The sequence below is a fragment of the Ziziphus jujuba genome, chromosome 3 (genome assembly GCF_031755915.1).
Source record: "Ziziphus jujuba cultivar Dongzao chromosome 3, ASM3175591v1".
In the NCBI taxonomy this organism is placed as follows: domain Eukaryota; kingdom Viridiplantae; phylum Streptophyta; class Magnoliopsida; order Rosales; family Rhamnaceae; genus Ziziphus; species Ziziphus jujuba.
Genome location: NC_083381.1, coordinates 15,147,883 through 15,163,138, shown reverse-complemented (window position 1 = coordinate 15,163,138; position 15,256 = coordinate 15,147,883). Strand labels below are relative to the sequence as shown.

The window sequence follows — 15,256 nt, the reverse complement described above, 5'->3', positions numbered from 1 at the left end:
CGAGAAATAACTATGCCCCCAAGCACCCCTCTTAGACTCCAACCCCGCTCAACAGACATGGGTTGTGGTGCTCTGGCACTTGAGCTGGCCACTGCACTCAACATACAAGGGTTAGATCTTAATAAACATCTCTTTACATGACAACTACATTAATAATATGGACCAATAGATTTGAAATAAAAAAATCAAAAAATAAGGCCAACATTTATAGGGAACAAATACTTTATTTCCTCTGAGTTGAATTTCTAAGGAACCAAACAAGCCTAACATTTATACATATACTTGTCTATGCTGAAAATTCATCTTCAAAATGAAACAAATGGCAATAAACCATCACATAATAATTTGGAAAAACATTATAACACCAAACCTAACAAAAAGAAAAATTAAAAGCCACAATAGATTAATCAAAAATCATAAAAGGAATAATCATCTCCGTGAAGCCAATTGCACAAGACAGGTGCCCAAATAAAACCTATTACAATTCAGTCCAAGCAACAGGATCGCAGGCAACCAACCACCAAGACCACATCAAAATTCAAACCTATGAAAAATAACAGATAATAAATATAAAATAAATAAATAAATAAATAATAGACAACAAGAGAAAATTTTCAAGCAATGGAAGGGCAAATTGGTGAATGATATTCGGATATTAATATATTTATATATATTGGAATTTTTTTAGGACAATAGGAAAGGCCATTAACTGTTGACTTTTGTCGTTATGATTATTATTTTTTTTTGGGGTGGAAGAATTCAAATTCTGAATCATTACTTTAGAAATAAGTGGTTTGAACTTTGAAAGATCTAATACAATTACTAATTAATTTTTTATTTTTATTTTTAATATCGAAGGTGAGGGAATTTAAACTCAAATCATTGCTTAAATAAACAGTGGCTATTACCACAGGATTGTTATCAAATATATATTATTACGGAGTCATTGTTTTCTCGATTGAGAGTTTAAATATTCCATAAAAAAAATAATATTCTTGTGGCAAAATCTTCAATGGCTAAAAATTAATCCAAAATTAACATTTTCTCACTAAACACATAAATGTAGTAACAATTTTGTGTTTACGAGTAAGGATGGTATCATGCATAAAAAATAAAAATTAAAAAAAACAAAGAGCCAGTTTTTTTATAGCAGCATTACCTAAACGTAGCCATAAGAAGATCACTGGAAACCCAGAATACAGATATGAGCACGACCAATCATCATCTGTTTGCCTTGAGCTTGGCATTTCTTCTCGCAGTAACGGCATCAAACAAAAACATGTCAAGTTAACAACAATGAATCATGAATAAAGCAACAAAAAGTGATGAACTCCTCGAGGTTAAGAATTGAGCTAATCAAAATTTTTTAATCAAAACCAAATTAGATGATCAGTGCAATTATCTTATATTATGAACTTACATCATCAACATTTATGTTTTATATGCATAAATATATTGTAGAGTACTTTTCTAATCTCCAATAAATTTCTACATTATATCTCAGCATTTCTTTTCCCTCCCTGTCTAAGATGTCTTTATGCATTGACTACAAAAAATAAAAAATGAAAAAATTAAAAGAAGAAGAAAAAGAAGAAGAAGAAAAGTTTCATCTGATTAAGGATCCCCTGCATTGTACTTACCAGTACATAATCCTTGGAGGTTCGGAAGTACTTAAAAATTTGATGATTAGATCCTGCAACCATGAAAATTTAAAAAAACTGAGAACTCTTAAAAATGTCAAATACTGAAAAAACATCAGGAACTGATAAATGGACAACTTATTTATGTGCATACAAACCTGGCCAGGATTAGTCTTTTGAGCTATCTTAGGACAATCCTCAATCTCCAATTTTCGTAAAGAGGTGAGGTTATACAATTCTTCAGGTAATGATGTCAAATTGGGCAGAAGCTGAATAGCAAGTTTCTTCAATGACTTGAGATCTATGATCCATTTTGGAATGGCTTCGAAATTGTCACAGCGACGAATATAGAGTTCATGCAGGTTGTCAAGTTGTTGAAGCCCTTCAGGAATAGTCTTTAGTTGTGGAAGATGATCAAATGTCAAAGAGTGGAGGCTTTCAAAAGCTTTCCACATAATCACATCACCAGTGGAAAAGTCAAGTTCAGTCATGCCAACAATACACAGATTCCTCAATTTTGAGAGAGGAGAGGAAGTCCTGGTACTTGGAACTGAATTAGAAATTGTTGAAGTTGAAGCTTCATCTGCTGCTGTTGTTGTTGGGATTTGCTGTCCTGCCACGCTCATTCTCATAGTCTGTCTCAAAGGCTCCAAACTACTATTGTTCAGCTTTAGCACCTCATCCAAATTTGGGTACAGCGGCATAGAATCCAGCTTCGGGCAGTTCTCGATAGTTAACTTAGAAAGACAACGAAATAAAGGCTGACTCCTCTCAGCAGTGCTCAACAGAATTGTCGCTTTTGTGGACGAAGAAGCACCATCTACACCTTCATTCTCGACCTGTCTCCACCATCCTTTCAGGTTAGGCAAATCTGTTAGTCGAAGTTCCTTCAGAGATGGCAGTATTTCTGTGGATGACAACTGGTTTTTTTCATTCTTTGAAATATATTCCAGATTAGTGAGCTCGTCCAATGTCAATGCCGCAAGAGAAGAAAACTGATCCAGTGGTGGTATATATCTGCATTTCTTACATCTCCATAATGAAACTCTGACAAGATTTGTAAGTGAAGAGAACCATTTTGGAAACTCCACACCCCCATAAGCAGATAAAGATAACTCTTTTAGACTTATGTGTGGCTCAAGGCCATTCAATGAGGAATCAACATTCATTTCCTGATTGTCAACAGCCTCTAAATCATCATTATTCCATATTAGTATCAAGGACTGAAGCTGTTTTTCCTTCAAATTTGCAACCTCATAGTCTGCCCCATGTCTTAAATTCTTAATCTTCAGCTCTCCTCTTAAGCTGTTCAGATTCTGCAGTTCATCTAGCCCACCTGTACGTCTCCAGTCGAGATCAGTTTTCTTGCTTAGTACAAATTGGGATAATGTCCTCAGATCAGTCAATTTGCCCAATCCACATGGCATATGAGTAAGATTATCACACCCATCAATCTCCAGATTTATGAGGTTGATTAGTTTCTTAATATGTCTTGGCAGTTCTTGGAGTTTTTGGCAAAATTTGAGTTTCAGAGTCTGCAAATGGTACAACTTAGTAATAGAACTTGGCAGTGTTTTGATATTCATATTATGAGAAAGATCAAGATATCTCAAATGCTTCAACTTTCCAATAGAATGTGGCACTATGTTAATCCCTGAATTATGCAGATCCAACGCACGTAATCTCTTACAACCCAAAACCACGTGACCACAAATTGACCTACTTGATCTTCCTTCCGTTTCCCACTGTAATTGATTAGATAAAAGAATTGTTCTAATACTTTTTGCATGAACCAATGAAGCTGGAATCTTCCAATGTGAATCTAAATGAAAATTAAACGACAAATGATGGACTTCTGTATCGATGTTATCTTCATATTGTGGTAGCATTTTGTACCTCCTTCCTGCTACTTGGATTGCAAGATCATGAATGAGACTATGCATTTTGCACTTTGTGAACATGCCGTGCTTATCTTTTTGAACATCTTGAAAGAAGGACCTCGATAATAATTCATGAAAATACTCATAACCCACATCTTTCATATGCTTGCTTGGATTTGATGAATAAATAAAGCCTTGTGCCATCCAAAAATTTATCAGGGTTTGCACATCAATTTCACATTCTTTAGGAAATAAACAACAGAAGGCAAAACATAATTTCAAATGTGAAGGAAGATAATCAAAGCTGAGTTTAAGCACTGCAAAAAAATCGGCGCCACTTGCAGGTATTTTTGAGAATTCCATTGTCAAGTAGGTGGGCCATTCTTTTGGATTTAAAAAGTACAAGAAGCATCCTATATTCCTTATTGCAAGAGGATTTCCTCCACACTTGTTCGAAATGTTCTTTCCAGTCTCCACAATGTGTGGCTTGTTTGGCTCTTGTCCTTCACGGAAAGCAACTCTTTTAAACAAAGACCAGGAATCATGTTCATCTAGCATCCCTAACATGTAAGGCTCCATTGTACTAGTAATTTTTGCAACAGCATTATAGCGAGTTGTTATTATAATTCCACTCCCCTGTGCCCCAAGCGACAATACATTTTCCAACATTCGCCATCGTTCATCATTCTTAATATTCCAAACATCATCGAGTACAAGAAGGTATCGTTTTCCATTTATCTCTTTCTGAACCTCCTTCACCAGTTGATCTATCTCCATGTGCTCGCTTCTATTACCAGATGCAGATTGAACGATTTCCCCCAAAACTGATCTAAGATCAAAATCGGTAACATTTACCCACATTCTCAACTCAAAACGTCTTTGAACCATCTCATCGTTAAACACACATTTAGCAAGTGTAGTCTTTCCTACTCCTCCTAAACCCACTATGGCCACAACACGCAAATCTTTTTCAATTTCGGGATCCAATATTCTTTTTAAGATGGCATTTTTATCACTTTCTCTCCCAATAACGTAATCATATAAATAAGATTCATTCTCGGGCGAAAAGTTACAGGAAACCCGAGTCTCCTCATGCCGCTCCTTGAACCTGAATGATCTCCCATCCCTAAAAATTTCAACTAGTTTGTCCCTAATTCTATTTAATTCGCGAGCCATCTTGAATCGAAACACAAGTTGGTTTAGACATGAGAACAAAGTGCATACCTGGCGCTTGAGCTTGAGCTTCACCATATTATTGTCACTTTCGATCATCATCAATTGTAGTTGCAAAGCTTCAGTGGACAAGTAATCCACAAACTCATCAGCATCGTAAACTACATGTTCAAGCCTCTCGAGCCAATCTCTGATTTGACCGTTGCTGGCCTGCTCCTTCTCAGCATCAAGAAGTATATCTTGGATTGTTGAAATGGTATCTTGCAATCTCGAAATCTCATCCTGTATACTCAACATCGATGCATACTTTCGCACCGCTTGAGGAGCTAAGCTCTTAATTATCCTCTCTGCAACAGGGAAGATGACCACTTCTTCCATTGCCTTTGTTTGGAGGGGCTTGGTTGGTGTTTACGGATTTATATGTCTAGTCATGCTGAGAAAAGTGAGTGAAAAATCTATCAGTGAGGATGTATGTTTGGCCCACGTACTTTGCACTTGCGTTGATGTGTAATAGTATTAGTCATGTAGATGTCTGTCTATGTATGTATTCGCTCCGTAAAATACAATTACTTTATATAAATGTTAAAGTATTTGATCCACAGGTTAAATCAAAATACTTTTTATATATTAGTGTTAATTAATCAACATAATTTTAACAAATAGTATAAAATAATATATCATAATTTTTTTAAAACTCCCATTAATACACACATACATCTAATAAAAATAATTATTTTAAAAATTTTATATTGAGTTACAGATGATAATTAAAATTTTGATTTCAAAATATTTATTTGTTGATACACATTGACATTGAAATTAATTTTTAAAATTATATTATTAATATTATAGAGGAATAAAATCAAAATTAAAAAATATTTTTTTAATTTATAAAAAATAAAAATTGATTTCAATTAATACAATTTTAATAGTGAAATATCCATTACATTAGAAAATAATGAAATTATATCGCAATACCAAAATTTAAATAAAAAAATTATAACTTATTAGTTCCTATTTGAGAGAGAAAAAAACAAAAGAAAAAAAACTATTTAGTTGTTGCATGTGTGATCGGTGCCACCGAGAGGTCAAATCGAGCAACACAAAAAAGGAAAAGAAGGGGTAAAAAAGAAAAAAATGTGGTAAATATAAAAGCATAACCCATGCACTTTAACCTTTCAAAGCATAAACTATCAATTTTAACCTTTTCTTCGCACCATTGAAGTTAAAATTAAAAAATTATTTATGTAATTTTAGGAGCGTTCAAAAAGTTTTAAATTATTTCATTTTGTTTTTTATATATATTATATTATAGATAAAAATTATAACATATTAGTACCTATTTGAAAAAAAAAAAAAAAAAACTTTTTAGTTGTTGCTTCCGTGATGGGTGGTATTGAGAGGTCAAATCGAGCAACATAAAAAAGAAAAGATGGGGTAAAAAAGAAAAGACGGGATAAATATAAAAGCATAATCTATCGGTTTTAACCTTGCAAAAGTATAAAAGGCATAAACAACTGATTTTAACATTTTATTTGCATCATTAAAGTCAAAATTAAAAAAGTTATTTATATAATTTTAACGGGGTTCGAAAGTTTTAGAAGTTATATCATTCTATTTTTTATATATATTATAGATAAATATAGTCTCTGGTCCAGAGAAGAATATGAAAAAGAAATTTTGTTTTTAAATAATATATATATATATATTTTTTAGGTACATGTATGTGAAAAAAAATAGTTGCCGCACATTTAAAGTACCAATCACAATCAAAAACCATCTGACTTATGCTTTATGCAAAATTATCATTACATCCTTGACATGCCATCTTGAAAAGAAAACGACAAAAATACACTGTAAACGACAGCATCTTAAAAGTAAATAAAATTAAAAAAATCCAAAACAAAATGAAATGCAAATGCAGTGGTTTTTGATCCATTTTGAATAGTAAAACCCAAAACTCGTCAGCACTTCTCACTTATACTATAGATATACAAATTTTTTCTCGCTCCGGAGGACATGCAACAATGGAGGCCAACAAGGTTTTTTTATTTATTTTTCATTTTTTTAATTTATCTGATTAAAAAAAATAACTTATGTATAATAACATGAAAAAATTCTTAACAAGAAATTATTTAATTTATTGTTGAAGCCTAACAAGAATTACGCAATCATATGCAGTAAACAATTACCAAAATCATATGCAGGACACGGAAGAGGATCGCTACCGGAGGCCCGTGCACGCGCCACCCAAAGTGGATAATTAGTGAAGGAGCTGTCCTAAAAACAAACTCTTCTCTTTCCCTCTGTTACAAACCATGATTTAGTGACAGAAAACAAAAAAAATTACTGAATCTCAGTTATAAAGTAATATATCAGAAACATATTAAGAACACAAATAGGACTTCAAACAATTTGATTTTTGTTTTGTTTAGGCACAATATTTCCATAAGCAACGGGGAATTATGAAGAAATTGCCAGAAAACAATTACCAAAGCAAAATATATTCAATACCACAACTTAATGTAGAGTTTGTATGGTTGAATTTGCTGTTGAAATCTTATATACGTTTGAACATGAGCCAGAAAGAGAAAAATATTAAAAAAATCTAGATGTTTGTGAATCAAGAATTACATATTGAAAAATATTAAAAAAATCTAGATGTTTGTGAATCAAGAATTACATATGTGTCATTGTTCAACAAGCACAGCAATGGACAAACTAATAATCAAAAGACTGGCAAATTTTGTTTGTTTATAACAAGTAATATTGATGACTTTTTGGAGTCCAAAAATGAAGAAAAGTGTAGGCCAACCTTATTGAACAAGGAAAGTAGGTATAATAGTTCTTGTAGTGAGAGCTTGGAGGGCCATCTTCTCTGGTCAAAATCTCCCTCTTTCACTCAGAGCTCTTTTTCTGAAAAGAGAGCAATATTCACAGGTGTCTAGAAGATGCCTTTTCCCCAGTTATCATAAGTGTCCAAAGAGGGAGACATGTAGCTACTCTGCCGCTGTGTATTAAATAAGTCAAATAAGTAAAATACCCAATTCTTCTAAAAGCTTCTTGGTGAGATTTTTCGTGTGCCACGTCCTATCCGAAGAATGGTGTGAGGCCAAGGACTTGCCTTAAAAGATACGCAAGTGCCAAGCACATCAACTCAATGGTACTGCAGCTGAATCTTTTAAAAACTATAAATGTCAAATTCCGAGTTATTAATTAATAAAGAAAGGAGAAAATTTCTGGATCTGCATCGTCTTTCAATTAAAAAAATTTTGCAATTTTTTTTTTTGTTTTAATTGTAAAATGAACCCCCTCAACTTCATATTTGTGTCAATTTACCCCTGTACTTTATTTTAAAGCTATTTACCCTCTCATTTTTAGTATAAATGTCAAATTGACTCCTTAAATTTTTATACTTGAATGTGACTGGAATCAACGGAATATCATTCAAATTAATTGCTTATATTAAAAAAAATGTCAAAATTACAACTTCTTTGGCAACAAAATTGGTAGGAAAATGAATTAAAAAAGAATATCATGGGTAATATTATCTTGCAACTTTATTAGTTTTCATTCAAAAAGAATCTAATTTTTCGACATATTTTGTTTGGGTAAGCAATCAATTTAGGCAATTAAATTTGTAAAATTTCAACAAATTTTATTGAAATGCACCAACTTGACATTATGCCAAATTTGAGGGGCAACTTGCATGCAAATTGTTTCAAAATATAGAAAGTGTAGGGGAAATTTAGCACAAGCATAAAAGTTGGGTGGGATAATTTGTAATTTTCTCTAATTGAATTAACCAGCTATTTAATTCAATTACAAGATATAGAACAAACAAGAGAGTTTTTTGATTATTTCTTTCAAAAAAGTTTCTATTTTTTTTCTTTTACCCAATTTTGTATGATTATTCATTTTCATCTCAACAATTATAATCTCTAATAAAAAAAATAGTTATAATATAATCAAGATAAAAGTAACTAGGTTCCATAAAATTGGGTAAGTAGTAGTTAAAAATTAATTATTAAAAAACCAAACTTAATTGTGAATCCCACAATATCTTTTTTTTAGATAGATGAAGCCACATTTCATCACAAACCCACTGTAATACTTATTGTGGATTCCCCACAATGTTAATGATAATGGATAACCATATAAGCCGCTAATAAAGTGACATATAAGAGGACTCTTCATACGTGACACTTTATAAGTGGTCTCAGGGTTCTCGTAATAAATGTTGTAATTAATTAAGATTTTTTCATTAGAACAATTAGCCATTAATTAATAATATTTTTAATAATTAATTGAAACAAAAATGACCAAACTTTATGGGATCCGATTCTTATTAGGCAAAAGGAATTGAAGATTTATGTTACCTTTCTTTTTTTTTGTTTTGTTTTGTTTTGTTTTTTTTTCTTTTCCTTTGGTACATATTATACATTGCATTTTCTATTTTTTGATAAAATGCACTAATGGTTGGATTTAATATTGAACATTACCAAGCAGTTGATAATATTCTTTTTTTTTTTTTTTTATACCCCCTGAAACTCGATAATATTCTTTCTTTTTTGTACATATTATGTATTACATTGTTATTTTTGTATCAAATGTAGTTTATATTGGTTTTTTACTCTAATCTATTTGTTAATTATATATAAATTTTAAAATTTATTTAAAGCTATTTACACAGGTGGGTTTGTGCTTTTGAAAGTTCTACCAGAATTAGTTTTGTTTTTTTGCTGAAACAGAGAATCCTATAGAAACCAAAAGGGAGGGGGTCTGGATTAAACAAGCCAAAACCCCGATTCAAGTAGTTACATTAGCATCACTATCCTGATTCAAAAACAAAACAATAGAAAAGGGTAGAGAGTTGATGTTAACCTCTCCATAAAACCTATTATGCTTAGCCCATTGACCTATATGGTGAGCTGCTCTATTGGTCCAAACAAAAGAGACATTGGCAAAAAAAAGAACCAGAAGAAAAATAGAATTAGCGAAATGTTCTGCTTTCCAATTAAGGTGCTTTGTGTCTCTGGATGCTAAACTTTGAATCACCGAGATAGCATCAGACTCGATGAGGATATTGTTCCAACCATAGCTTGATGCCACCTGGAGGGCTCTCAAGATAGCTTCTAATTCGACCACCTCAGGGATGGTGATCTCTGACTTAAAGGTCTGAATGAGGATGATTTCCTTGTTGTTGTTTCGTGCAACCATAGCTGAACTCCTTCCAGTTGTGCTCACCGCTGCATCTGTGTAAATTTTGATAACTCCTGTGGGCGGGCTTCGCCACACTTGACTGCGATTCTGATGGCTTTTGATGAGCTGCTTATGGAATCATGAATTTTTAAGTGCTTGAATTCTTGAATCCGGTTCCATACTGAAAGCATGGAAGATTCCATGCTTCCAGGATCTTCCTTGTGCGCCACTCGATTACGTAACCACCACAATTGTTCTAAGATAACTAAACTGAACAGAAAGAAATTTTCTTTATCAGCTGTGTGTACCGGCAGCTTTCCTTCTGGATTCATTAAGTAGTTGAGGTATTGAGGAAGAGTGTTAAGGTTCAAAAGTTCCCATCTAATGCTCCATGGGCTTGCAAACCACATTCGCTTTGCCACCTCACAAAGAAAGAAAATATGCACTTCATGCTCGCTACTCTCACAGCCATGAACACACGATTGGCTTTCCACTAGAATTCCTCTGGAAGCTAAATTATCCATAGTTGGGAGGCCACCGTGAGATAATTTCCAAAGGAAGAATTTTGCCCTTTCATGGAAATGGTTATGCCAGACAAACTTCCACCACTCCTCCCCATTCTCCGCTATTCCTTCTTCGAGACTATAGGCTGACTTGACACTGAAAGCACCTGTCCTGGAGCCTAACCAAATAATTTTGTCCCTTTGATTATGTTTTGCCCAAAACATGCTTTTGATGTTATCAATCAAAGAATGGTCAAAGAGGCTCAATAAGTAATTCTCATTCCACTCCCCAAACAGCTGTTTTAAAGAGTTGACCATCCCCACAGTATTTAGGGAATTGGTGTTATTCGGTTTAGGAATAAACCCTGGGTTGTTAGGAATCCAGGGGTCCTCCCAAAATTTACTAAAGTCCCTTCGCCCACTCTGTAGCAAATACCTTTGGCTAACAGGGATCTGGACTGCAACACTCCTGCCCAAAGTCAGGAGCTTCCCCTCTTTTTAGAACTTTTTCATGAAAGTTGTGTAGGGGAAATATTTAGCCTTAATGGCTTTCACCCAAAGCTTATCTTCTTCTGTCATGATACTCCAACCGAATTTTGCTACTAAAGCTTTATTGAAGGATTGTAATCTTCTGATCCCGAGATCTCCACACCTTTTAGGCAAACAGACCTTCCTCCAAGCTACTGGCGTAAAACCTCTCGACAGGCTTGTATTATTTCTCCAGAGAAAGGATCTGTTAAGCTTCTCCATGTTATCACACCAAGCTTTCGACAGGAGGAAAGTGGACATGGAATAAACCGGGACTGAAGTGGCTACATGCTTAATGAGAGTGGCTTTTCCTGCCTGCAACAAAAGCTTAGCTTTCCAACCTTCAATTATTGTTTCTATCTTTTTTCGCAAATCTTCAGAAGCAGACATTTTGTTTCGTGCCATAAAGAGGGGAGTGCCGAAGTACTTCATTTTCTTATCGACCTCTTTCATTTGAAAATAACTTTTGATTTGAGCTTTGGTTTGACCCATCACGTTGCGGGAAAAGAAACATCCAGATTTGTCAAAATTGATGGCTTGTCCCGACCATCTACAGTAGAGGCCTAGGCATTTCAGGACGTTTCTTATCTCCCTCGTATTGGCCCTGCAAAAGATGAGAACATCATCGGCAAACAAGAGATGCGAGATAGACAGGGAAGACCGCCCAAGCTTAACGCCATTAAATTTTCCTTCTCTTTCCCATTTGTGGAGTAATCTCGATAACAGTTTTGAAACGATGATGAAAAGGAAAGGGGACAGTGGGTCTCCTTGCCGTAAATCTCTATCCATGGGAATTTTACAATACACACTGCCATTCAGTAAGAGCTCCATAGAGACTGAAGAAATGCAATTTAGAATCAGCTTTACCGTTCCGTCTGAAAGACCTAAAAGAGTGAGGATTCGGGTGAGGACTACTCAATCGACCCTATCGTAAGCCTTCTGCATATCCACTTTAATACCCATAATACCTTTTATCCCTTTCTTCCTGCTCAAAGAGTGAATGGTTTCACTGACCAGAATTACGTTCTCACTGATCCAACGTCCTGAAACAAAAGCGGATTGATTCGGTAACACAATCTTATCCAAAAGAGGTTTGATTCTCTCAGAAATGATTTTGGAAATAATTTTGTACAGAGTATTACACAAGCTGATCGATCGGAAATGTTTAAATTCAGAAGCTTCATTAACTTTGGGGATTAAAACTACAAATGATCTGTTAATATCATTGGGGAGGATACTCGACCTAAAAATGTTTTTGATCATTTGCACCACATCTTTGCCTACTATGTGCCAATATTTCTGGAAAAACAGGGCCAGCATTCTATCCGACCTTGGGGCCTTGGTAGGGTGCATAGCTTTGATAACCTGCAATATTTCCTCCTCCATAGGAATTGCTTCTAAAAGGTCATTTTCTTCCCTAGAAATACACTCAGGAAAGAGTTCACCTAGTCTTTCACTTTTTCTTAAAGTATTTGCTGAGAACAAACTTGTAAATTCACTAATCAAGAGGTTTCCAATTGCTTCTCTGGACTCCTTCCACATCCCATTGCTGTCTTTCAACGCAGGGATGAAAATTTTCCTCCTATTAGCTACTATTACCGCGTGAAAGAACTTGGAATTCTTGTCCCCTGCTGAGAGCCACAACTCTCTCGATTTTTGTCTCCAAAGGATTTCAACCCTTTTTCTTCACTCGTGCAACTCCACTTGAGCGCTTCTTTCTTAGGATAAAACGGACTCTGTTGGGCATTGCCCATGAAGGTTTTGAATTTTCCATTCCAACTCCTTCACTCGAGAATTACAGAGGCCAAACACTTCTTTGTTCCATTTTCTCAATGCCAAGGTTGTGCTGTGGATCTTATACCTAATCGAGGCAGCTCGGGAAATGTTATCTGATCTCTCCCAGGCTTCACCAATAACTTCTGCATATAATGGGTCACGAGACCAAACCTCAAAGAACCTTAAAGGCTTTGGTCTAGGAAGATGGTCCAGGTGGAGTTTCAACTGAATTGGAATGTGGTATGAGGAATCACTAGATAAATGGAGAATACCCGTTTGGTCATAAAGGAGAACCCACTCAGGGCTGGCCACTGTCCTGTCAAGCCTTTCTCTAATGTTAGCCCTTCCACCTCTCTTGTTACACCAAGTGAAAACATTACCATGAAAGCCCAAATCTACAGCTCCAATATCAAAGATAAAATTTCCGAGAAAAAAAATTAGCCTTGTTCGAAACTGGTCTACCACCTCGCTTTTCGTCTTGGCACACTACGTCATTAAAGTCTCCCAAACAAACCCAAACCTTTGGTCCTGCTTTCACTTTTCTAGATAAATCCTCCCAGAACGTCTTTTGCCGGGCTCTCTCTGCAGGAAAATGACAAAACCACAACATCCAATTTTCTTTCGCGAAGACTCAACTAGGACTCCCATAATCCAATTGGAAACAGAAACAATAGATCACTTCCAGCAGCTCTTCCAAAACAAAGCCAAACCACCTTTGCTACCCTCCGCCTCCACAAAAAAAGAATTATCAAAATTCAAACGTCGCCCAAGTTGCTCCAGTCTTTCCTTATGCGATTTTGTTTCACATAGGAAAAGACCTGTTAGGGAGTGGTTTAGAACAAAGCCACGGAGGCCACGAACTGCTGAGGATCTCCCCAATCCTCGGTAGTTCCAAGCAATGATGCTCATTGATGAGGAGAGGGCATAGTAAGGCCCGCCTCCTCAGCCGTCAAACCAACCATTTCGTTGGTTTTAGATAAACCTTCAGTTTCAACCTTTTCCTCGCAACCTCCCACATTCACTCCTCCGGCAAGTTTCTTAAGTCGGATTTTCAGAGAAGAAGAAGAGGTAGTTGGTGTTTCACTGGTTACTAATCCTTCTGCGTGGGAGGTTCTGGCTCGATCCTCCATTGTGCCGATATGAGCAATAATAACCTCGTCACTTTCTGCTAAAAACCCCTTTAAGCCATTATTGTCCTTAGGCTGGTTAACTAGACCCAAATCCAACCCAGCCTTCTCTTGGGGATTGGGCTCAACTTTCACTGGGCTTGTTCCCCTGTTCTGTCCTTTTAAGGGCTTTACTTGGCCAAAATCGCTCTGTGAGTCAGACTTACCAATCACCTTAAGCTAAACTTTGGGCCATTTAGCTGGGCCTTGATGCCCTAAGGATATTAATTTTCTTTTGGACCCTACCTTCTTTTAATCTTCATCTTTGTCCCAAAAGAGGAGCCGAATTTGAAAACTAGCTTGTCAGGGTTGTGGTTTTGACAGGTCATCTGGTTCGGTTTCGTCTTTTTTTCCAACACATCTCTTTCGATAACCCTAGAGACCTCTGTTCTTGAATTTCTTATCGTAGTAGGTGGGGCAGATGTTCCTTGTAAAGGTGCTGATTTCTCATTAGAAATTTCTTTTCCTTCATCAAATTTAGTTAAAGTAGTCTTTGGAGTATCTCTAGGCTTAGGTTTAATGATTGTTTCCTTCCCATTCCTTGTCAGATCACCCTCCATCATGTGGGTCCCAGTGGTAGATGGTAGTGGTTCTTGTTTTGGATCATCGGCGAGGATCGCTGCTGCCGTGGAGTCCTTTGATTGTGGATTGTCTGCTCCTTCGTTAGTCGTCCTCAATTCCACATCCGTGAAGTGATCGAAAAAATCCTTTCATGAGTTTTCAACTCGTCGAAGAAAATTGCCTTTACTAACCACCGTGAAAGTTCCATCCTCAGCTCTCAACCATGATCCGAACTCGTGTCCTTCCTCCTCAGATAATCTCGGAAGTGGATCCGGACAATTCCTTTTCAGATGCCCGAGAACTCCACATTTGTAGTATAAGTCCTCTAACCTTTCATAACGGAATTGAATCCATGATATCCCTTCCTCGAATTTTGGGAAAAAACCTGTGGGGAGGGGTCTGGAGATGTCTACTTCTACTTGCATTCTCATGAACTTCATTCCCAAAACATTCTTTTGGGATGAGTGCTCGCATCTGATGACCTCCTTAAAAAGACCACTTATTTTCATTGCGTTGTCTTTGTTGATAAACTGAAGTGGCAAACCGTGGACTTGAACCCAATATATACAACAAGTAAAATCAAAATCCCTAAAGTTCATTTGGGGATCCCATTCTTTGAGCACTAGTTGGGCACCATTAATGGTCTAGGGCCGTCGCATCCACACCCTGTTGCGGTCGGCAGCTTAGTTGAAAGAGAAGAGGAACAGATTCGAACCCAAAGGTTCCGCCCCTGCTGTGCCTTGGGTGAACCAGATTCTTCGAATGATAATTTGGATGGTATGAACTTTAATTTCCTTTTCTGAAAATAATTTCCCCATCAAAGTTAA

General features: G+C 35.9%; 1 protein-coding gene across 3 annotated transcripts; it reads right to left on the bottom strand.

Annotated features, from left to right (window-relative positions):
* Positions 1-204: 204 nt before the first annotated feature.
* Positions 205-7,698, bottom strand: LOC107422383 (putative disease resistance protein RGA1). Of its 3 annotated transcripts, XR_009638296.1 has the most exons (6): positions 7,509-7,697; positions 6,886-6,999; positions 1,799-5,126; positions 1,641-1,693; positions 1,160-1,249; positions 205-544 (listed from the first exon to the last, which is right to left on the bottom strand). XR_009638296.1 is itself a non-coding variant. In XM_060815704.1 (5 exons), exons 3-5 carry the CDS (start codon positions 5,069-5,071, stop codon positions 1,525-1,527), a joined length of 3,348 nt encoding a protein of 1,115 aa, XP_060671687.1. In that variant the 5' UTR covers positions 5,072-5,126; positions 6,886-6,999; positions 7,509-7,698; the 3' UTR covers positions 1,256-1,524. The 3 variants fall into 3 exon arrangements, 2 of the variants coding, with proteins under 2 accessions (XP_060671687.1, XP_060671689.1); XM_060815704.1 differs by lacking the exons at positions 205-544; positions 1,160-1,249 and adding an exon at positions 1,256-1,546 and having other exon boundaries at positions 7,509-7,698; XM_060815706.1 differs by lacking the exons at positions 205-544; positions 1,160-1,249; positions 6,886-6,999; positions 7,509-7,697 and adding an exon at positions 1,256-1,546 and having other exon boundaries at positions 1,799-4,646; positions 4,745-4,885.
* Positions 7,699-15,256: the final 7,558 nt, after the last annotated feature.